This window comes from Caloenas nicobarica, chromosome 8 (assembly GCF_036013445.1).
Source record: "Caloenas nicobarica isolate bCalNic1 chromosome 8, bCalNic1.hap1, whole genome shotgun sequence".
NCBI classification, from domain to species: domain Eukaryota; kingdom Metazoa; phylum Chordata; class Aves; order Columbiformes; family Columbidae; genus Caloenas; species Caloenas nicobarica.
In genome coordinates, this window is record NC_088252.1 from 28,327,628 (window position 1) to 28,350,304 (window position 22,677).

Here is a 22,677-nt window from a genome sequence, read left to right on the forward strand (position 1 = left end):
GAGCAGAGAGCTCCTCTGCAAAGCCAGCTGCATCCAGACCGGCAATTCTTTAGCAGCAAAGTACAGAGCTATTACACTGCAAGGGAACAAAGACCGACACCGTGACCATACCTATATTTCATGCCCGTTTGCTTGGCAGTGGATTCTTTCAATGAAATGTGGTGCTGAGGGGTGAACGTTCCCAAACTGCGAGCGATAATCGCCACCGTCCGGAATTTGGCCCGGGCTGCATTCACTACGTTGGGGGTAGTGGTGTTCTGCTTGCTGATGAGCCTGTCTTCACCATTGCGACTCTTCAAGTTGTGCTCTGTGCAGGCGATGGACACTTGCATCGCGCCCTCGGTGCCGCCTCAGTCACCGTCCAGGTCGCAGCCGGAGCCCCCGGCCACCCCGGGCTCGGTCCCAACCGCTGCCCGGGACCTGCCAACCTTGACCTCACAGAAGCAGCCGAAGCAGCAGGGGGGTCTCCTGGGTCTCAGCCGCGTCCCTGCGATGCCGGGAGGAGAGACGCCCCGAACTTGAAAAAGGAACCACAAGAGCAGGTTTCAGCTCACTCTCAGCTCTCCCCTTCTGATATTTGCTGCTGCTCAGACAAAAGCATCCGTCCGCTCAGGTGCTTTCAGCAAAAATTGAGCCGTTCCTTCATGCCGAGCCGCCAGCAGCAGCTGCCGCTCTCTCCCGCTGCAGGTTTGCTCCTGGTCGTGGGTTTAAATCACTGCAGACATGCTGCAAGCGCTGGCCCCAGCCGCTGGACCACAAAGTGCTGAGCCGGCAGCCTGGCCGGCTGGAGAACCGTCCACTCGCCAGCCAGTCCCTACGGAGCAGCGATGGCCATCGGTTCTGCTCTGCCCGGCTGCACCAGCCCCTACATCCCGCCCATGGCCGGGCTGGCAGCGGGGGCTCCCGGGACCCCCAGCAGGACCCCGCGGGGACGGGGAACGGGGGAACGGGCCCCCGGCCTCCTTTGTGCTCACAGCGAACACAGGCGCTGCTGGCAGCTGCCGACTGCAAAAATAGCTGCTGCCGGCATCACTGAGCAGGGAGAGGATCTCTTGTAGCGGGGAGCAACTCGATGGTAAAATGGGCTAATTATGGAAAGAAAAAAAAAAAAAAAGAAGGGGGAGGGGGGAGAAAAATCGCTCTGCTACAGCATTAACACATTAATCCCGCGTTTCTGGCAGCCGGAGCTGCCTGCAGAGCCAGGCTGGCAGCAGTGCCGGGGTTAATCCCTTCTCCCCCAGCATCGCCAGCCGAATCCGCTGCAGCGCAAAACCTCTGAAGCAAAAACCGTCCCTGTCCCTTGTCCCCCACTGCGGCTGGGGCTGCAGCCAGAGCAGGAACCCAGCTCCGAGCTGCACCTCACCAGTGCCTGTCGCTGAGTGTCGCCGTGTGCCACTGCTCCCAGGGGCAGCCCCCAGGCCCCGCGGCTGGGGGAGGGTGACACAGGGATGGGGGCGGTTTGGAGCCCTCCCAGGACCCCCTGCCCATCACCGCCCCCAGCAGAGCAGCCCTGGGCTGGGGCAGGGGTGGCAGTGAGCAGCAGTTTGGGCACTTCTGGGTGCAGACCCCCAGGAGAGGGCACCCATGGGGTGTGCGTGGGTGACAGGGATGAGCAGGGGGGTGGCCGAGGGCTGCCGTGACCCCCTGTCCCTTCCTGCATGGGTGGGAAGTGGTCCATGGGGTTCCCCACGCCTCCCCTACATCTGCCCTCCGGCTCCCAGGAGTGCTGGGGTGAAGGTGGGGGCACCCGCAGGGGTCCCCTCGCCCACCCCCTGCTCCTTGCCCAGCATCCCGCCCCTGGAGTGGGAGCAGCCCCAGGCTTGGGGACCCCCCAGCATCTCCGCGCGAAGGGGGAGCAGGAGCAGTGGCGTGAAGAGGGAAGCTGGAGATGCCGGCGTGGCGATAAAAACCTGTTCTGAACTCGGGATGACAGACCCCTGACCTCCTCCACTGCAGTGGGGGCCCAGCGCAGGTTTCTCCCCCGTCCACCCCGCTGAGGGGTGTGCGAGCGGCTGCGTGGGCGGGCGGCGGCCAGCCAAGGCCGCCCACCGCCCGGGTGACGGGGAACGGCTCCCGACGAGCTCTTGGCAGTTCCTTTATCTAATTTATACAGCGCGTTTCTTTGAGGATGGAAAGCGTTCTGGCAAAGGAAGTTATTTTGTGATATTTTTCCAAAAGATGATTAACAGTTAATCGTACGGCAGAGACGCAAACTCCCGTCGGGGCAGACGGACCCCTTGGTGCGAGGTTTGGAGGGAGGGAGGGCTGATCCGTGGGGTGGAAGTCAGAAAGAATCAGCCGAACTAACCGCCGCACAGCTCCATGGCAGACACGAAATACAGCTTTGAGAGTTTCCAGACGGGGAATCAGTGAGTTAGTATTATAGATCCCAAATAAATGCTGTTACGTACTCAGAAAAGCGTGTCATACAGGGGCACGCGCCAGGGGGTCGCTGACACCAGGGTGTCCCGTGACAGGAGCTCATCCAGGACACCCTTGTGTCTCCATGGGACTGGGGGATGCAGCTGGAGGGCTGGTGGCGGCACTCGGGGCTCTGCCTTGGCAGCCCAGCCAGCCCCCCGCACACTAAGCTCGGCTTTTGGAGCCCAGCTTTGCCTTTCAGAGATCAAAGCAAGACTGACAAAACCGGGATTATTTTTCTCCCTGATGGACATACACCACCCTCTTGTTGGGCACAGATATTTCAAGAAATAAGACTTATTTTTATATCGTGCGCTGTACAGGTCTGATGAGTCCCCACCGCAGTCAGCAGCTGGCTCTGCCAGCCAAGCGGTGTCACCTGGTCCTGGGGACGTGTCCGGGCGCCATCCCCCAGGTCCTGGTCACTGTCCCCGCTGCCACCGCTGCCCACATCCTCAGGTGCGCACCGCAGAGAGGGATGTAAAGCGACAGTCTCGTTCTGCACCGGCACATCCCGCAGAGCATATTAACTCAAACCGCTTAGCTTCAGGGGGGCTACAGACTCTGCCAGAGAAATATGTATTTAAACACAGGATTTATTTCTTTTCCCTGAACAAGATAATCACTTCTAGACTAAAACATTAGAACAACATAACTCTGCATCGTGATAATCCCGAGCTTATAGAAGCAGAGGTACGTGACAGCCGCGGCGAGGACGGTGCTGGGGCGCAGCGGCAGCTCGGGCTCCCCGCACCACCAAACCGCTACAGACGCAGCTCTTTGCCAAAACGTACGTGTGCATTTCCCCCCGAGGAAGATGACAACCGCTCATTAAACAACTCGCTCAAAACGCTCCATCAAGCAAATCTGGTTTAACACAGATGCTCGTGACCACGCTGGCCTTGCCTTTCTTGTGACCCGGCTTGTCCCCCGCCCCAGGAGCCGCCACATCCATCCCATGGTTCAAAATAAAGACAAGAGCCAAACGCAGACGAGTAGGATGCTGTAGGCAAGCGCAGAAGCCAGGAGATGGTTTCAATATATATTTCAATATATATTTCAATACCCTGAACAGGCTGTTTCGTTGCCGAGGACCTTGCAGGGGCGGGATGAGGAACATCACTGCAGCGAGCAGAATGGAAACCTCCAAAAAGCAAAAATACTTTATTCAAACCGTGTCTGGTCCCTTGGGAGGCCCCGCGGGAGCTGGGACCGCGCGGCTGAGCGGGTGATGGACAAGGCGTCCCCGGGGTCCCCGCGGGCAGGGCTGGCAGCGCCGGGGACACCGGCTCCCCGCTCCGCGGGGCCGGGCAGCAGCTCAGCCCTCCTGGAATCAGCGGGAAAAACAGGAGCCTGCAGCCCGAAACATAAAAATAAACCCAAGTCCTTCCATCTGGGGCAGATGAAACGTTTCAAGCTGCTGCAGACCCGGCCCTCTGGCATAGCTCAACCTGAACACAGTTCACTTCTTTTTTCTTTTTTTTTTTTTCTTTTTAAATTTCACCTTCTGGTGAAGCAACTTTGAAACTTTATGCCAAGTCTGGCTGGAGACCTTGCTTCCTGATGGCCACAGTCAGAGGCCATTCACACTAATTACACCGCCAGGCCATTCTACCAAAGCAGAGCATTTCACTGGACAAATATCAGTTAGTGTCTTCTTAATTTCATTAAATTTAAGCTGATTGCCAGCTAAACCTGTATCTTTGGTAGCACCAATATGCTGCATATAAATTCTGGCAGGCTCTGTCAAGCTTTTAATTGCCCTGTAGCTGCTTCTTCCCGGCAGCTTTTCCTCTGCACCCGCAGCCAGAGCAGCACCGGTGAGATGCTGCAGGACAGGAAAAATCCCCGCTTTCAGGCTAGAGACACATTAAAAATAGCATTTCAGCATTCGTGATAGAGTTTTAATCACCCCGGATGTTTTGACAGGTGCTCAGCGGGACTCTGCACGCAACGTAAGTGGATCAGCCGAACTTCAGAAAGCTGCACGGAAGCACCAAAAATCCATCTGGCTATGACGGCAGAATCCCGCTCCAGGAGCGGGGTCTGGGGAAGGCAGAGTTCTGCCCTTGGGGCTTTTCCACCTAAAAAATGCCCTCTTGACGTTAGCCAACAGACCAGCCCTCGCAGCCTGTCCCCGGCTGCCTTTTCAAACTCCAGCACGGAGGTTTTGGGCAGCAGCCTCCAAGACCAGCCTTCACAAGAGTTATCTTAATCTACTGTCACAAATCCTGGAGTTTCAGACTTCCACACGATAATTCTTCCGCAGCACAGCAGGATGCGCTCAGGGAAATTCTGTGTTATGTCCCAATAAAATGTTCATTGGGCCATAAAAGCTCTGGTTATAAATACAGTGTCTCAGCCATTTCACTCCAGCTCAACAGCTGTTTGAAAACAGGGCTCCTGCTGGGCTAATTACTGCTGATTGCAGCCGTTCCGTTACTTCTCCCTGAACTGGGCTGATATGGACACTGGCGATGCTGCTACCCAGGAGCAGGCGGAGAAGAGCCCAGGAGTGAGCCAGTGTTAGGATGCATCTCCCTAAAGGACTTCTGGGGTATTAATTGCAATTAACAGCCAAGGTCTTGCTGCAGCGGGATGCTCACCCGCTCAGCTGAGGAGCGGTTCCAGCTAAAGCAGCAGCAACGAACCCCGCAGTGATTTGTAGCTCTTTCAGGGTGTATCTAAACCCACAAGGAACGTTTATTTTTGATAACAACGCTTGGAGCTTGGCAAGGAAATGCGCCGCAGAACAAAAGCACCGCGCTTATCGAGCAAACAGTCATCACATTTCCACTGGTTTCACATGAAAAACTTAATTTGCATTTGTAATCGCACTTGAGGAAGACTAATCAAAATTCCCATTATATGTTTTTTAGTTAAAAGGCGTCGTTCTGGCAGGTTTCCCGCCCGGCTGGCTGCAGTGCCCAGCCCGGGCTGCCTCTGATAGCACACAAGATCTGTTGTTAATACCAGCTCCAGCCCGTACCCACCGGTCCGAGGGCTCCGACCTCCCAAAAGGGACTGAAGCCGGGACCGTGACACTGCGGAGCATCGCGGGCAAACGGCACCGGGCTGCTGGGAACACGCATAGTGCATTCAGGCCCGGGATAAATACGACGGCATCATCCCAGCCCTGGGGACGCGCGCTGTGCAAAACTGCCGATGCTGCCCAACTCCTCCGCAGGGATGGTCCCCGTGTTCACATTATGGATTCTGCAGGATATGATGAAATGATAACCGAATCAAAACTGGCATGAAAAATACACTAGCTTTGCTTAATTCTAATGAGAATTGAGGCAGCCGCCAGCAGGGTGACAGATGTGTGAGATGCTTTCCCTGCGGGCAGCGCTGCTGAGGGCTCCTGCTCCGCGCCAGCGCAGAGACCCTTGGCTACAGCCTTGCCCTGCAGAAATGTTTTATTTTAAATAAACACTCCAAAAGGAGAAAATTTGCCTTTTCCAAACAACTTCCTAAACCCACTAAGTTTCAGAATTCCCCCCCTCTTTTTTTTTATCTCCAATCCATACGTCATATAGAGATCTGCTCATGAGGAATTGATGAACAAACTCCCATCTCGTTTCCAACCCACCTGCCAAGAGCCGAGAGCACCCCTGGTACAGCCCTCGGGCACCGGGAGAGCCGCCGCCGGCTACCGAAGAGCTTTGGGATAGTTGTAGCCAGTGCTACACAACGTTAAGTAAATTGTCGCCTAATGTAATGTGAAAGAATCAATACTGAAACCGAGCCCCAGAGCTCCCTGTGTCTTACAAGAGGGATGTGACCTACCAGGCACCCAATTCAGGTAATGAGTCACTTATCCCTGCAGACGGAAAACATGCCCGCCAGATTGCTGATGGCCCCATTAGCTGCCCTAACCCCCACTCCAAACCAGGTAATTTGATTTTTCCGTGTTATCTATTCCATTTCTCAGCTGACTGAAAGCCAGCGGCTTACAAGATAGGCTCCAGAAACGACCATTATTTTAATGTACTGTAATACACTGAACAGGATTAAACATGATTAAAACACTTAGAGCTGTATGAAGCTCCATTGCACAGTACCAGAGGTTTTCTTTTTTTATTTTCCCCCCAGGTGAGGCTGGAGCCCCTGACGTATCCGGGTTACTGGGCAATCGAGCATCCCCAGCCGCAGCAGCGGGGCTCAGGGACACCACAGAGCACCTGGCCACGAGTTGCTCAACACTTTTCTCATTTCTGTTGTATTTCAGGGGTTTTTGAGGGAAGCAGCATCAGCCCCGCACACCCGCCCCTTGAGCAGTGGTTGAATAATTCTATAAAATAGTTAAAAGGAAGGCGAAGAGCTAGAGAAATGCGCTGAGGCTGGTAGCTCGTGGCAAACAAGAGGTTTTCCATTTTGCCATATGCAGAGTCTAGACTGTGCATACAGAAAATGCAGATTTTTTTCCAGATGTTTTGCGTAACTCGATCAATAAATGTATTCCAAATAAAGCTCAGCCCAAGCTATGTTCTTCCAACTTATTGTGCTTATTGAACAGCAGATTTTAGGCAATTATGTATATTACTCCGTCATCCATACACGTCAAATATCGCCCAACCATTACTTGTAACAGCTTAAAACTCTAAATTAACTTATATGAAGAAATATGTTGCTAAGGACTCAGTCTGGGATGCTGAATAACACACAACTCCGTTCTGCCCTTTTCCGGGACGCGCTATAGCAGATGGATGACTAATTATCATGCAATAACTTCTAATTCTTTGAGATGAGCTGGCAGAGGGTCAGAATAAAGATGAGCTACAGGAGACTCGTTTGCAAAACTTTCTTCCAGCAAATACCCCTTCGGCAAACGTCCCACCTGCCCTACCAGCACGGGGACCTGCGCTGCGACAGAAGCTGTCGGCAAACTAAATAAAACCTGAGAGTTTCCATCAGTCATTATTTAATGTAAACCAAGACTGAATAACACATGTTATTAAAATGTCACCTTCCCCTTTTTTTTTTTTTTAAATAATTTTAATTCTTCTCCTGAGATTCTCTCTTTCAGCTGCAACATTTCTAATTATGAAAGCGAGTGGCACGGGATGCAAATCCCATCAGCCACATTCAGCAAAACTGGCACAAGATCTCACTCCCTGCGTTGGAGAGAAAACTCTTCTCATTGACCAGTGCTCCCAAAATAATTGGAGGCATCTGCTGGAATTAGTCATGGGGGAGAATTATCACGTCACCCAGAACAATGTCATTTGCTGAAGTGCAGGAGATTACTAAGAAATGATCTTCAGCCCAATTAATTTTATCGTTGCCTTTTCCCACTGCCAGGCTCCTCTTCAGGGAACGTGATACAGCAAAACTCCTTGCGTCAGCACTTCGCCACCGAGTTACTATTACAGCCTACATCGCTAGTTTAAAAAAAAATATATAATTTCAGGACTTCTGGAATCTGCTATTTTCCTGGAGAAGGTGACTTGTTCCAACAGGAGGTCTGGCCAGAGCAGGGTTTGGGACCGTCTGGTGTCTGCCCAGGGGTGCAGGCAAAAGCCAGGGGCTGCGGGAACCCTGTGCCTCCCTAATTTTCCCCCCACTCCCTTTGGACCAAGGGGAAAACATTGCTGTCTTCACTTCCAGAGCCCTCTACAAAGACTTTTTAACTTTTAGTTTTGCACCTGAGTCAGGAGCACGATGTACCTCAGAGAGGTACAATGTCATTTTAGAAAATTAAGCAGAAGGCACCATGGAGCCTTCAGGTGCTCTCCAAGCCCTGCCGAGCCAAGGAGCCGCTTACATCCCTGATCTCCCAGCGCATCCCAAAGGGTATTGAACAACCACTTTTGTGCTGGAATGGCGCCCATTTAATTAACAAAAGCGTTTGCAAGAGGATCATCACTTATCGCCAAATGCATAACCACTCATTAGATCCTCAGGGAAAAAAAGAATAATTACTCTTGCAATCTATGGGATGTCTATTTCTGCAGAGAAAAAAAAACGTGCATTTCATCACGGCAGCTGGGATGGGACACCAAGGGCTGGTGGGCGAGCAGCTCCCCTGACAACCTCACCTGTTCGGACCCACCAAGGACCTCCAGGTACTTCACAAACACCCCAGGAAAAAACAGCGACTGTGCTACTAGAATTATGGAAACACTGTGTTGTCTTCTGGAGCCTTCCTGGCACAGGGATGAGGCCAAGAAAATGCACACTAAAAACGAACAGAAAAATGAGGCTTATCAGGGAGCAGCAGGTCTGCAGCAGGCAGGTTAGCCATCGGAAGAGCTGCCGTTCAGCTCAGCATCCCTGGGTAGCAGAGCCAGGGGGGTCCGCTGCCTGCATCCCACCCCAGGGCCTCCGCCCAATGGGGAGACGCAGAAATAGAAAAGTGGTCGCCTCAGCGTGGGGAAAAACACAGAATAATAAAACCACATTTCAGTAGGTAGTTTTGACTGGCTTAAAATGTATTAAAAAAACCTACTTGTGATGCAAAGCAGATGTTGGTACTGCTGAGCACGCCCAACCCATTGGTACCCACACCAGCGGCTGCTCCCAGAGGAGCAGCATCCCAAATTACCACACTTACACCTGGTATTTCATAGCAGATAACATGAGAAAGTATATCTAGAAGTACCGAGAGCAGAATCCCCAGGAGATTCCCTAAGGATTCCCTCCATCCACTGCCCTGACCTGGCAACTATTTCCTGATGCCAGAGGAATTCTGAAGAGGAGAAATCCACAATGTGATGATGAGAGGTCCCTGTGCCCGACAGCTGTGTTATAATTAAGCTTGGTAGGAATCACATCATAGCTTTGCCTCCTCTCAGGCACTTTCCTCTTTGACTCTGTTAAATTCTTCCTGATATCCCTGGGTCTCAGAAGGGCTCTTCTTATCCTAAGTGCTTTTCCTTCGGAATCTGCTGCACTGAACAGAGCATCTAATTTCCAGGAAAGTTTCCTCTTTGTATTACCACAGGCTGGTATGCCCTGCAAATTCTGAACGCAATGAAAACTCACTATCAATAACAATTAGCGTACAAATCAGGATTAATAACCAAGAGAGAGAAATGACAGGAATTCTCTAAGCGCAGACTGGGCCACAGACCTGCAGGGCTGGAAAGCGGCATTTTCTGCTCATACTGGGAGCTGGCAGTGGGAGGGATGGGGCAGGAGGGGAACGATGTTGCAAGAGCAGCTGCCATCACGTTTTGTTATTTACTTTAATTCAGCAAAGCAAAAGAGTTGCAATTGCATCGGTATTGGCTTTGCATTGAAGACCAAAATCCATTTTTGTTCCCTGAACCGCGGCTGCCTGCAATGACACACCACGGCGGGTGACAGAGACCCGCGCCCAGCCCAGCGCTGACGTTCAGCTCTTCAAAGCCTTGCCAGAGCCTGGTTTTATGATCAGTTCCTAAAGGATGGAGCCTTGACACAAAGCACTGACCCGACAGCTGCTGGACAAGGTTTAGCTGGGATTTTCCTAAAGTCAAACCCTCCGATCCACCATTCAGCACTTCATGTCAGTGCAACATACAGCGAGGTCCCAACCTCAGCAGATCCCAAAGTCAGCCAAAAGACACCCAGATAAAACCCGTTTTAACCAAGACCACAGGGACCAAGCTTCATCCCAGGGCATGTACACAGACTGCAGATTTCAAACCTCTATGTCAATAAACGCAGAAATAGCCCAAACTTCCCAGGCGCCCCCCGGAGAGGCGCTGGCTGCTCTCTGCACCGCAGCACCTGCCCACCGAGCTGCTCATTTACCCGGCGTCTGCTAGCGCCGGCTCTCAGCTGGAGCTCGACAGGAGCAGAAGGTGTGCGAAAAGCAGGAGCGAGCGTGCAAATTCCTGATGCACGCAGCTAAGGCTGAGCCGGGATTTACTGCTGGGGTGGGGAACCGGGAGGATGAAATTTGCTTTGTCTTCCACCCCCGGCATGGGGAGCGTCCTACCGAGAGGTGCGAGTAACCCTGGCAGCGCCGGCGCGGGGATCTGAGCTTTTACGTGGCTTCGTCGCTGTCATTGAGGACTTTATACTGCGAAAGGCAGCGCGTGCGCACGTGTGTGCATGTTCACACGTGTGCATGTTCACGCGTGTGCACGTGTGTGCATGTTCACGCGTGTGCATGTTCGCACGTGTGCACGTGTGTGCATGTTCACACGTGTGCATGTTCATGCGTGTGCATGTTCACGCGTGTGCACGTGTGTGCATGTTCACGCGTGTGCATGTTCACGTGTGTGCATGTGTGTGCCTGTTCACGCGTGTGCATGTTCACGCGTGTGCATGTTCACGTGTGTGCACGTGTGTGCATGTTCACGCGTGTGCATGTTCACGCGTGTGCACGTGTGTGCATGTTCACGTGTGTGCATGTTCACGCGTGTGCACGTGTGTGCATGTTCACGCGTGCATGTTCACGCGTGTGCATTTTCACGTGTGTGCATGTTCACACGTGTGCACGTGTGTGCATGTGCACGTGTGTGCATGTTCACACATGTGCACGTGTGTGCATGTTCACGCGTGTGCACGTTCACGCGTGTGCGTGGCTGGCGAGGGCGGCAGCAGGATCGGGATCCAGCGTCCTCCCCGCAGCTGAAGAGCTCCTCCTGCCGAAACCCAGCGGGGACGTGGGCTCGCGCTGCACACAGGATTATGTCCCCTTCTTCCGAAGGAGGAGAACAGGATTTCTTACTTCAAGGAGGAAATATTGTGCTGCGAACACCATGCAAGCATGTAGATAACCTGTTCGCATCCGTACCCACACACATTCCCTTGTTTTCATCCCGTCCTCCCCCATTCGCACATGATATGGGCAAAAATAATACAAAATGCAAGGAGCAAGTGGAAACTGAAATCATTTGGAAAAAGGATAGACGTGGGAATATCTGCTGTCACCATTGCACTAGAGAACAGGCTGCAGAGTTGAGCAGTCTAAAAAAGAAAAAAATAACCATTGACGAAAAACTACACTGGCTATCAAAAAAGGACACAGCTGGATGCAGCTCTATAGATCCATCTGCACAGGAAATAGGGAAAACATCAACGCTTTAAGCTATATCCCAATAAATATAATGCAACTGTGCCCCGAACTGAGCAGATTAGGACAGGATTACAGTGCAGGATTATAGGACCACATCAAGCACTCTCATATATTTTGCCATCTAAAAATTAGATATTTCAAAGCTTGAGTGCATGAACAGAGCCTGACCAAGGGAGCCTGGAAAAGCAGGCGTAGCAAAGGCATCGTTCCCAAATTCCCCCCTCTGCAGGGACACAAACACGACCCCCGAATGAGGGGCAAGGGCTGAAGGGCATGATCTGCCTGCTCCCCCTGCACACCGACCCATCCCCTGCGGCTCAGACAGGGCCCAGGAGCCGGTCCCGAGAAAAGATTATAAAGGAACTGAACAAAAACAGGGTAATGCCTTTCCTGGTATATCATCTCTGCTTTCTGCCATCTGCCATCTAAAAAATCTGCTGTGCTAGTGGTTAAATCCACTCCTTTGTATTTAATAGCCTTTGATGGTCTTGTCTGTGCGCTGGTTTGACTGAAATTGAGTTAATTCTGCTCATGCAGTTCGAAACTTTTCTTTTTTGTAGCTAGCTTGCTCCTTGTTCGGGTTTAGTTTGAGAATAATAAGATAGAAGCCCAGGCATTAATGCTTTCTTCAAGTGACTTTCCAGTGGTTTTGAGTTGGTATGATGAGAATGCAAGAATTTCCTGCTATCTCAGCTGGTTTTGGGGAGACCAAGGTCTTTCTGGGCTCTCTGTCTGCAGGTGTGAGGCAGCCGGGAAGGGGACATGGATGGGACAGACCTCGCTGGCAATGAAAATATTCTTTACCACCAGCATCACGCTTGGGGTATAACGGGAGTCAGGTTTTCCGGCTTGTTAGACCCGTTCCAGTTCAGCTCCGATCCAGTTCAGCTCCATCTGGGAGTTCTGACCGTTGGTTTTTTGCCATTTTGCGGTTGCTCTCTGGCCCTTTCTGCTTTTTTTGCCTTTTTTCTCTCTCCCCGAGGTCGGCTGTTCGGGACCAGGGTGCTCTGTCTTCCCAAGACCAGCTGCTCGGTGGACTGAGTTTGTGAGGAATTGCATCGAGTATCACTTCTTTTACTTTTGTTCATATGTTAGCATTTTTATTTTATTAAACTGTTTTTATCTCAGTCCATGAGTTTCTCCCTGCCCTTTCAATTCTTTCACCAATTTTCACCATTTTATGACCAAAAACCACCCCAACATGCCCCCAAATCAGGCACTTACCCCCCTCCATTAGAATTTTAAGGGGTTTTAAATGGTTTTTATTATTTTTGTTGGGTTTTAAAAAAATTTTATGTATTTTTTTTATTGTATGCAAGTGGCTCTCACGGCTTGGATTGCAAGCTGGGCTTAAACCCTGACAGCCTGGTACCTAATAACGTTTTGAACATGCTCATACCCCCAGCATCCAAAACATCCCATGACAATGAGTTCCCCAGTTTCATTACAAGACACAAGGAAAACGTTTCCTGTATTTTAAACCTGTTGTCCAGAAATGTCATTCGCATTCCCCCCGGTTCCTGCATTATGGGACACAGCGAGTTGTTTGCTACGGGCTGTTGCTGATTTTAAACACAGCTGCTGTAATCCCTGTCAATCGCCTTTTTCCTGAGCTAAAAGCCTGTTTAAGCACCGGGTTCAGGGGCAATCCCCTCATTCAGAGCCCTCTGCTTTCTGTGGCCCAGCTTACTGGATCTGTTCGAAAAGGGATGGCCAGCACTGACTGCAGGATTTGAGATGTCAGGTCCCAGAAATCATTTAAAACAAATAAAAATTTAAAAACCCCACAAACAAAAGAAACCCGACAAACACAACAGTATTTACTGTTATCCATGTTACACTTTTCCAGCATGGTGTTTGCCTTTGTGTCTACCACAAGCTGACATAACTCGAGGGTGAGGGGCACGTTTCAGCAATAGCTCCTCTGCAGGAGTATTTTCTCTTTTTGCCCACGGTGATGCCTTCGGTGGTCACCACCAGATCCTGGTACTCACCAAAAGCCTTTTGTTATTTCAGGATTTGACCCCGTTACCCACGTGCCGTGATAGTCTCGGTGAGGTTACCAAACCAGAGAGCCCTTCCAGTAAATTTAGCATGTTTGATCGCTTGTCATACCCAGAAAGTAAATAACAATGCAGTTGAAGAGCAAGGTTCATCCTGGCGCTGCACACTGCGTATTTCACTCCCTTATTGTTTTTCCTGACACAGACTCGTATCAATGCAAGACACACACCAAATTAGACATACAAATCAGCCCTTTTACCACCAGTTTGTCCCTAGAGCTCCCTGGTGTTTCCTCTTGCTGTATTTAGCCACAGCAAGTACATTCACTTTTCAGAATGAAGAGATCTTGGCTATCTGGTCACGGCGCTGTTTTTATCACAGCAGGAGCCACCTTCTCCTCCTCACACGTCAAACAAGACTGCGAGTGATTTGGGGAAAAAGCAGCAGCTGCGGGTGGGTTTTGCCATGACTTTGAGGATTTGCAGGTGCCCTCTCATCACCGTGCCCAGCTCCTTGCTCTGCCATGGGGACATTTCCCTTTGCAATCAGAAAATAAAAAGGAAACGTCCTGCCAAGAGCTACCTGCTGGCCAGTCTTCATACAAGAGCTTCAGCATGACAGTCCTAAATTTCAAGTTTTTAATTAGCTTCACCAGCAAAAGCAACATGAACCGGGCAGAGCATCCCAGTGCTTCCTCGGGATGCAGGACAGCCTGGCTGGGGGCTCACTCCAAAAAACAGAGTTTGCCAGGGGCTTGTGTGCTGCATGAAGAATTCACCCTCCCTGAACAAAACCTCAACTAAATATGAAACAGATAAGATATGAACAGAAAACTATCGCCCCAGCTCCAAAGGCTGTGGTGTGGGTTAAGCCAGCAGCGCCTCGGGAGTCTGTGACCTCCATAAATACTTTCCACATAGAACATTTGCCAACAGCGTGTTCTGCAAAAGCTGCCCGGGTGTGTTTGCAGACATCTACATATAACATTTCACCTCCAGGCTCTCGGACTGCAGCTGCCCAAGTGAAGAGATGCTATTTTAACCGTGCATGAGCGGAATATTGAGAAGTTTTACAGTCATCACTTCCCAGCTCACACAGTTCAGTCCTTCAGAGCTCAACCCCCAAAGTGCATATGGAAGGAAGCCGCGCAATGAACACCCCGTTGGATAATAAGGCACCAAACTGGCTTTGCAAATGGCATTTCATCTGAGAGAAATACTGTTGTCGGCAGAAACAAACTAAGCTCATGCGCTGCTGGTTATTCAGTAATAGGCCGAACTAAGCTGTATTTGCTAAAGCAATGAAAGGAAAAAGAACCAACCATCCTATAAACCAACCAGCTTATGCATATTTTAGTGAGAGTTTCTTGTTGACAATTCATTACTTTCCACACATAATTAAATAGCTCTTAATAAAAAAGGAGGGTTGAAGGGGTTTTTGTGCTGTCTTTAGACTAGACCTACAGATCTCTGAAGAAACGTCTGGAAGGCAAAACAAGGCATGCTGGAAAAGACGACATCCAAGCTCACAGCCAGGCTACCAGAGCCCCTGTATTTCCAAAGCAAGAAGAGCAAAAATCCCCAGAAAGCAGCAAGCGATGGCTGCTGGAACCTCCCTCTTGCTCCGCAGCAGAGCCCTCTGCACAGCCGTCCGTCCTTCTGCCAGGGATGACGTGTGCGAAACGCAGTATTTTATAGCTATGAAAAATGCATGTACTTAAAATTAAGCGTGTGCTTGAATCCATCAGCTTCAACAGAAATTAAACGTACGATTTATTTTACCATGACTAATGGCTCCGATGAATGAAGATGATTTGATGAGCTGAGAAACAGGGAGGCGTGTGACGCCGTTTGCACGGAGCCTGTGGCACCGGGCAAAGCCAACACCAGCTACCCCGGAGCACAAGACACTCCCAGAATATCTCATTAATTACATTTTTCTGTGACTTCAAAACCCAGTCTCCCGCAGGTTTGCGGCTTGGGTCTCCATCCCTGCAGAAGTTTTCTCCCCAGCCTCTTTGCAGGTTTTTTCCTGCGGGATGAGCACGTTTTCTGCCGAGTTTTGGCCGATGTGTTTTGGCCTCGGCAGCGGCCAGGCCCGGCACCAGGGACGTGTCTGTACATCGGCCTCCTGCGGTTTGCAGGACAACCTCCTGGAGAGGAAACTTAAGACACCAGATCATAAACTGCTCTATGGGAACACTGTGTGGCTACACCACCACTTGTGCTTCTCAGCGAGGGCACCTTAAGCATTAAACCATGTCCGGAGCAGACCAACATCATAGAAAGTGCAGAATTAACAGAGAAATAAGATAAATGGGAATTTTCCTGTGTGTGCTGACACCAACCGTTTCAAACAACTGCCACGTGGGATTAGGATCATCAGAAGGGGAGCAGAAGAATTTCTCACTAGAAGGGAGGCAAGCTTCCAGTTTAAAAAAAAATAAAAATAAATCACCAAAAACCCCCAGTTAATCAAAGTATCTGACTGGGGACAGCATCGCTCCGGCTAACCCAGAGTGACACCAGGGCTCGTTCTCCCCCAGCTCCGCTCGGAGCACGGCTTCCCCAGAATGCTGCTCCATCGCCTTTGGACGTTTTCCCTTTTCGTCCTTTGAACCCTCCCCGTGGGCTCGGCTCTCCCTTTCTTTACACCGGCTTTCAAGGCAGCGTAACCCCAACCTGCTCCAAGGATCCCCAGCCAGCGCCGGCAGAGCAGACGTACAAAGCCCTTTGCCATTTCTTCTAATGCTGGCTCCAAAGCACTTTATTATTCACTCTGTCCTCCCTGGACAGTGTCTCCAAACAACAAATGTCCCTGGCCAGCAGCTAAAGCTGTGACACAACCCTGCTGTTTCCATAAAAATAGCAAACCTGTCATCTTATTTCAGTTTTAAGCTCAGACCAGCCATGGGCAAGAGTCAGTCTCCAGGGAAAGCAAACATTTTGAAGACATTTTTCTTTTATTAGGAGCATGGAGAATGTATCTGCTTTCGATACGGGATGTCATTCTCTTCAATTAATCTTTTCTGATTAAAAAAAAAAAAAAAGGCCAACCGATAGACCAAGCCCATCCATGTCTCCTTCACCCATCGTCCTACAGCCCCTTTGCCCAGGCTGTCCCTGTTCCCGGCGTGGATGAGACCCTCTCTCTTGGATGTTCTTTCTAACACATAAGCCACATATTAACAATAGTAATATTTCACAGCCTGAACCCAGCCAGGCTCTGGTTCTCAGGCTTTGACTCCATTTGCTCCAGTTTTATGGCAGGGCAGGGACATACATCGCATCGAAACACCAGCCACAGTCAAAAAGCCTCTATTCTCCATGTTTTCCGTTTTGCTGTTCGGTCGTCATCCTTTTAATGTGCATAAATAAACGAGTTCTCATTAAAACATCAGAAAGGGCAAATCCTTCCACCCAGATTTGAAAGAGGCAGTTCAGGAGAGCGACACAACTTAGAAGAGAAGGAAAAAACCTCAAAGTTTTAAGAGGCTGGGTCACATGCATTAACCATTGCTCAAAGTCGCGCCAATTCCTGCAGAGCTCAGAAAACTCAGAGAAGAAAAGCTCCTAAATCAGACAATATCTTCAGATTCCGCGAGCCTGCCCGCAGGCGCGCGTGGACTCACGGACACAGACTGACCACGGTGCCGGCTGGTTCCTCGGCCGAGTTTCCCGTAGTTTTGGCTGTTTGCCACCGAACAGCCACCAAGTTCCCAGCAAGGGACATGCAGAGGTACCTGTACTTCATCCCCGTCCGCGCCGGCACGGTCTCCAGCAGCAACAGCCCGTGCAGGTGCAGGAACTTCTCCAGCTGCTTCAGCTCGGCGGCCGGGCTGGGCATCCCCGAGGAGGGGGGACACATCCTGGGACCCCCGCTTGGCTTCTTGCCCCTCAGCGACGCTTCGCTCGGCTTCTGCAGGCTGGGCTTGGGGGGCGGGATGTCCGCGCAGGCGGGTTTGTACAAGTGCATGGTCCACACGTGCACAGCGAGCCCCTGCGGTGGGGGTCCTCAGCAGCTCCCGGTGCCACCACCCTCCCAGCAGTACCCGATGGCTTCAGCTGGGTCGTGTTGCCCAAGAAGACCACAAGACTACGGAGCAGTGTTTTTCTCCCAGACGTTCTTTATATTATCGCAATTGGCTCGTTTTAATTGATGCCCGGGATGGATTCTGGCCAAGATCGGCAATCTCATTCATCTGCTGGAACCTACGATGGCCAAGTCCTCCGAGGGATGAGGGCTGCCAGTGGGAATAGAGCACCGACCCTGGTTCCCAGGTCTTATATTTAGATAATGAGAAATATTTGTTTGGGAGTCAATCCAAGGCCAATAAATGTAAAACAAATATTCTCACAGGGTTTATTTCAGGGCTTGGGCATCTCTCATGCAAGTCCTTAAAACATTTTGTTTCCTCATAGCCCATTGTGAACTCTCACAGCTCAGGTTCCGTGGGCTGGAAACTTCCCCAGTATCTGCAGCCTCCTGGGGCTTCCACAGCTAATGAGAAAACAAAGGCTATGGAGCAGTCAGACACCAAGAAGGAAAAAAATAACCACACAACAGACAAGGAAAATACTTGAGAAAGGAACAAGGTACAGGCATCGGAGCTGAGGGAGGGAACAAGCAGCAGCTTTCAGGGGGCTGCACGTCCCTGCAGAAGCTCATGTGTGGATGGAGAAGACCCAACAAAGCCCCTGAGATGCCGTCAGCCACTCCAAAACCTCCCGCTCCACAGAACCTGCTACCTCTTGGCATGGAGCAACAGGCACGCGTCTGAGCTCTTTGCCTAAAAATAAACGTACTGAACCCACAAGCAGTTATTTCACTGGTAAACAGCAAACAAGAAGTCTCAGGTTCTCAGGGTTTTCATCCCTGAGGGGTGGTGGGACACACAGCAGAGGTTTCATGGCATCACCAAAGCCAGTGCCCGAGAGCATCCAGCACCCTCCGGTCAAGATAACATCCAGAAGTTGGCTGAAAAAACCACCTTTTCTGGCCAACACCAGCCCACAGTGAACAAACCATGACAATGATACACACCACGGGGGCAGATTTCTGAGGCTCTTCCATTTTAAACACTCAACCCATTTTCTGGCTGTCATTTCAATCCCAAATACATTGGAAAAATAAGTTAAATAATCAAGTGATGGATGTATCATGAACTCGACTAATCCCTAAACCTTTCAAAGCAGATAAACAAAGACTGATCCCAAACCCAGAACATATTTTAAAAGATTATAATTCAATGTCACAGAGCGGAGTTTGGCAGGGATGTTTGGATTACTCGGTTATTTTTTCCCTGCGGCTGTCGTGTCAGGGCCCTGAGGGCACTAATGGGCCCCCACGGCCCCATCTCCCAGGCTGGGGGGGCCCTGATCCCCCCAGAACCCTCCCAGCCCCGCGGTACCCGAAGACGGGGACCCCTGACTTCTCCCGTTATTTTAGGAGAGACACAGTGAATAAACTCCCTTTCGTTTTACCTCCTGTCAGATCCAGCCCCCTCCTCGTCTCCAACGCAAAGCAAACCAACAGCAAAGATATATTTCCGCAAAGCCCAAAGATATATTTCAGACAGAAGAGTTTCACTGGGTTGGGTTGTTAAGGGCTTCAACAGATCAGCATCATTACAAACGTTGTTCTCCCAAAAGTTATTCCCCAGCACTTTGTTTTTACAGCACCGAAACTGCTCAGTCTACAGACCCGACCATTCCCTTCATTGGGCTTTTGTTCGACTTCTCTGCACTTAACAACTACCTGCTCCATCTCTCATAGTTTTATCTTGTTTTCCTTTCAGTTATCTTGTTTCTAATTTTTACTCTAATGACATTTTAATTAATTTCTAATCCCAGCATGTCTGCAAGATCTTGTGTTGTGCCAGACACTCCAGGCATCCCCGTTCTGTCCGGGCTTAGGGAAGATCTCGCCCAACTGCTCTGGAATCCCCCATTCCTGATGCCATGCAAAACGAAGAAACCCCTTGGCAGCAGCCCTGTCCCTCGAGGGGAATGCCACCCGCGTCCTCCCTCCACCGGTCCCCAAAACCACCCCGTCCCCGCGCTGCCGCTGCTCAGGGCTGAGACAGCAACACCGGCAATTCGTATTTAGGTTCCCGTTTCATTAAGGATCCTACTCAGTGCAGGAGATTAGAGAGTCGCGCATCTAATTTCCACTAATACCAAGATCCCCTTATATTTTTTATAAAGGAGTGAGATCAGATTCTGGAGGCTGTGACATTTAAGATGGATGGAATTAGAAATCCAGCAGCTGCAGGTTTCCCCTCCCAAGTGGGTTTTTCACTCCGGGGAGGGACGGGGAGATGGGGACACGGGGACCTGGGGACAGCAGCACCCAGCAAAGCCTTTCCTGCTATTTCCTCCTCTCACCCACCCAGTCCCTGCACAACAGCAGCAACTTTCCAACTAGACCCAAACCAAGTTACAGACACTCGGACACAACAGCTCACGAGAAATAAAGCTGAACAGCCAACCACAGGCGGCTTGCGTCGAAGTTCTGGAAACTAAGAAACCAGTTTGCAGAATTTTCAGCTCCGTCAGGTACATCCACCGCAGTGCAGGAAAAAAGAAAACCTGAATAATCAGAAGAGTCAGACTGATAAAGCCGTAAAATTTCATATTATTGTTATGATGATGATTAGTGGAGTGCAAACGGCTGCTGCGACACGTACCTGTGGGGCATGCCGGTGGTGTAGGCGATGGTGAACTCGTGGGAGAGCTCGCAGAGCCGCAGGTACCAGTTGGTCTCCAGCTCTCGCAGCAGCGCCAGGCGCCGCGCTCGCTGCTGGGGCTGCCCCGCGCGGCCCCGCGCCTCCCTCCCGCCCTCCGACGGGCATTTCGGGGCTCTGTCCCTGCTCCCCAGCGACAGCACCGACTGCTTGCGCAGCTTCAGGGCTTCCTCGGCGTTCTTGCTCCCCACGGTGCCCGTCCGTGCCGCCAGCATGTCGCGTCCCGCCCTGGCGCCCGGGCAGCACCCCCGGCACTAAGTCGCTGCCCTCAAATCGTTTAAACTGATTTTCAGTACGCGCTTCGCCTCCCTCTATAACCTCACGCCGGCCACAAAGCTGTAATTAGATATGTGTCTGGGGAGCTTAACTGGAAAGAAGAGCTGCAACCTACTCATGGAAACATCTGCGGCAGCTGCCCGCTTGCCAGCGGGCTTCGCTTCGCAATAAACGAGGATGACAGTTCTTAACCTACAAACACATGCGAAGCAGCGCACCTAAACCGGACTTGCACAGAACAAGGTATTTAGATGGATAATAGTGGGGGGAAAAAAAAAAAAAAAAAAAAAAGGTCCAGGTCACTAAAGCTGTAAGCACTGGGGGCTCCAGCCAGCGCAGGTGAAGCCACACGTGTGCTCCCATCCACGGCAAAGCTGCGGCCACGTGGGCTCGTCCCAAACCGCACCGTGGCTCCTGCTGGATGCGGACTCGGAGCTGGACGGTCCAGCCCTCCTCTTCCTCCTCTTCCTCCTCTTCCTCCTCCTCCTCCCGCGGGCAGAGCTCCAGCTCCTCAGCTCAGCCCGGCCGCAGCAGCTGCCGTCCTGCAACAGCGCTGCACAAAGTCAGGGATTGGGTCGCCCTGAAGATGAGGAGAAATCATGACTTTTCCCCGACTCATTTGCTTGCTGAGCAAATGGTGCTTGGACAAAATGTTGGGAAGGAGCGGATACGAGAAGTGAATTAATTTCCCTCTCTGGTTTGAAATGTAAAAGCTGATATGGAGATTACAGAACTATTCACAGCAGCCACTTCAGGAGCGCAAACATACGCTTGTTTGGAGAGAGAGGCTGGCACAGAGGAAAAAAGCCCTCGGGAGGCAAGCAGGATTTCAAAGCCTTTGCATCGGAAAGGAGAGCGGTCGCCCACCCGCGTCCCGCGCTGAGGATGTGGGTGTCTCACGGGGATTGTTCTCACGCTGAGGGCGGTGAGAGCCCGGCGCGGGCTGCCCCGAGAGGCGGTGGATGCCCCATCCCGGACACATCGCAGGGGTGTCCCGCGGCACCACTGCCGGTTCGCTGCATTTCGGGAAATAAAACCAACGAGAAAACCAAAACCGAAAAAAACCCGCCACGAAACAAAACATTTTCAGATGCTTTTTAAGAAAGCAGATCTGTTCCCTTTGGGAAGAAATCCTACAGAATTTACCTTCCACAGAAACTGGTGTTCTCCAGCCTGTTCAGCAGGGATGGCGCTAAAGTGTTCTCCGGAAATTTTGCAAAACTCTAGAAAAATTACTCCAAATTGAGCTGTTAAGAAATTCTACTTCTGTGTCCATTCTAAAATGTTGCCTCATTTGCCATTAAGCTTTCCAGCACTTCCCAAAAAAGAAATGGTTTCCAGCAACTCCAGAAGCCTTTAAATCAATCCTTAGCAGCTGAAGATACACATATTTATTTTACGGATATTTAAGTTTCAAGGCTTATAAGCTTAGTCAAGTTCTTTCACTTGGAAATTGGCTAACAAAACCAAAATAAAGTTCTTAACCAGTTCTATAAAAGGCATATTGTGCTTAGTCAGCCTTCCATGTTTATCATTTCCTTAACCACAGAAACACCCTATTGTTCCCAAAGACCTTAAACAGTATCAGTCACCATAAAAGTAAACTAAATTAAAAGCAGATGCTGACAATTTGTTCCTCTCTAAATGGAGCATTGTTGGTGGCGCCGCAGGCTATTGTGAGGGGAGATGTTCCCCTAATGTCTTATTTAGGCAGGTAACGCTATCGGATATTGTCTCTCGGATGGTTATATGTTCTGGCAGGTAAGGAGACCCCGGCTCACCTTATAAAAAATGCAGAAAGATCATTTTCCAGAAAGCAAAGCCAGCCAGCTGCCTTTAAATATTGATACCGCGTTTCTGCAGCTGTGTTGAAAATCCGGGCTTGCTCAGGGGTGGCTCTGGGGGGCTGCGGGCGGCTCTGCCCCCAGCACCTCTCCCCGTCCCCCCAGCTCCAGAGTGGCCCCTGCTCAGGGCTGGGGGCATCGCCTGCCTCTTATATTGCTTTTCTAGGCAGCCACTGGTTAAAGTAATAAGCCATTCTGGTTATAATTCTGGATTTCTAATTTCTTTATGCACTGTATAAATGTATAGAAGCATATATAGGAGCTCTGCACTTGCAATTTATTAAAATTATAACCTACTATTAATACTCTTCCTCCAGGCTCTGAAAATGTCTATAGCTCTTCTTAAAACGCTTGCTAAACTGGGTTCTTACTCC

At 50.7% G+C, this 22,677-nt stretch overlaps 1 protein-coding gene across 3 annotated transcripts in view; it reads right to left on the reverse strand.

Moving 5' to 3' along the window:
- KCNAB1 (potassium voltage-gated channel subfamily A regulatory beta subunit 1) overlaps positions 1-20,427 on the reverse strand; it is a 65,794-nt gene extending 45,367 nt beyond the window's left edge. Inside the window, exon 1 of one of the 3 annotated variants that reach the window (XM_065639723.1) lies at positions 20,127-20,427. In XM_065639723.1, the coding sequence (XP_065495795.1) occupies positions 20,127-20,398 (272 nt within the window). In that variant the 5' untranslated portion in view covers positions 20,399-20,427. Of the gene's footprint in view, positions 1-111; positions 709-17,180; positions 17,498-20,126 lie in introns of those variants that run through there. The other 2 variants (XM_065639724.1, XM_065639725.1) reach the window with 2 other exon arrangements.
- Between the last annotated feature and the right edge of the window lie 2,250 nt (positions 20,428-22,677).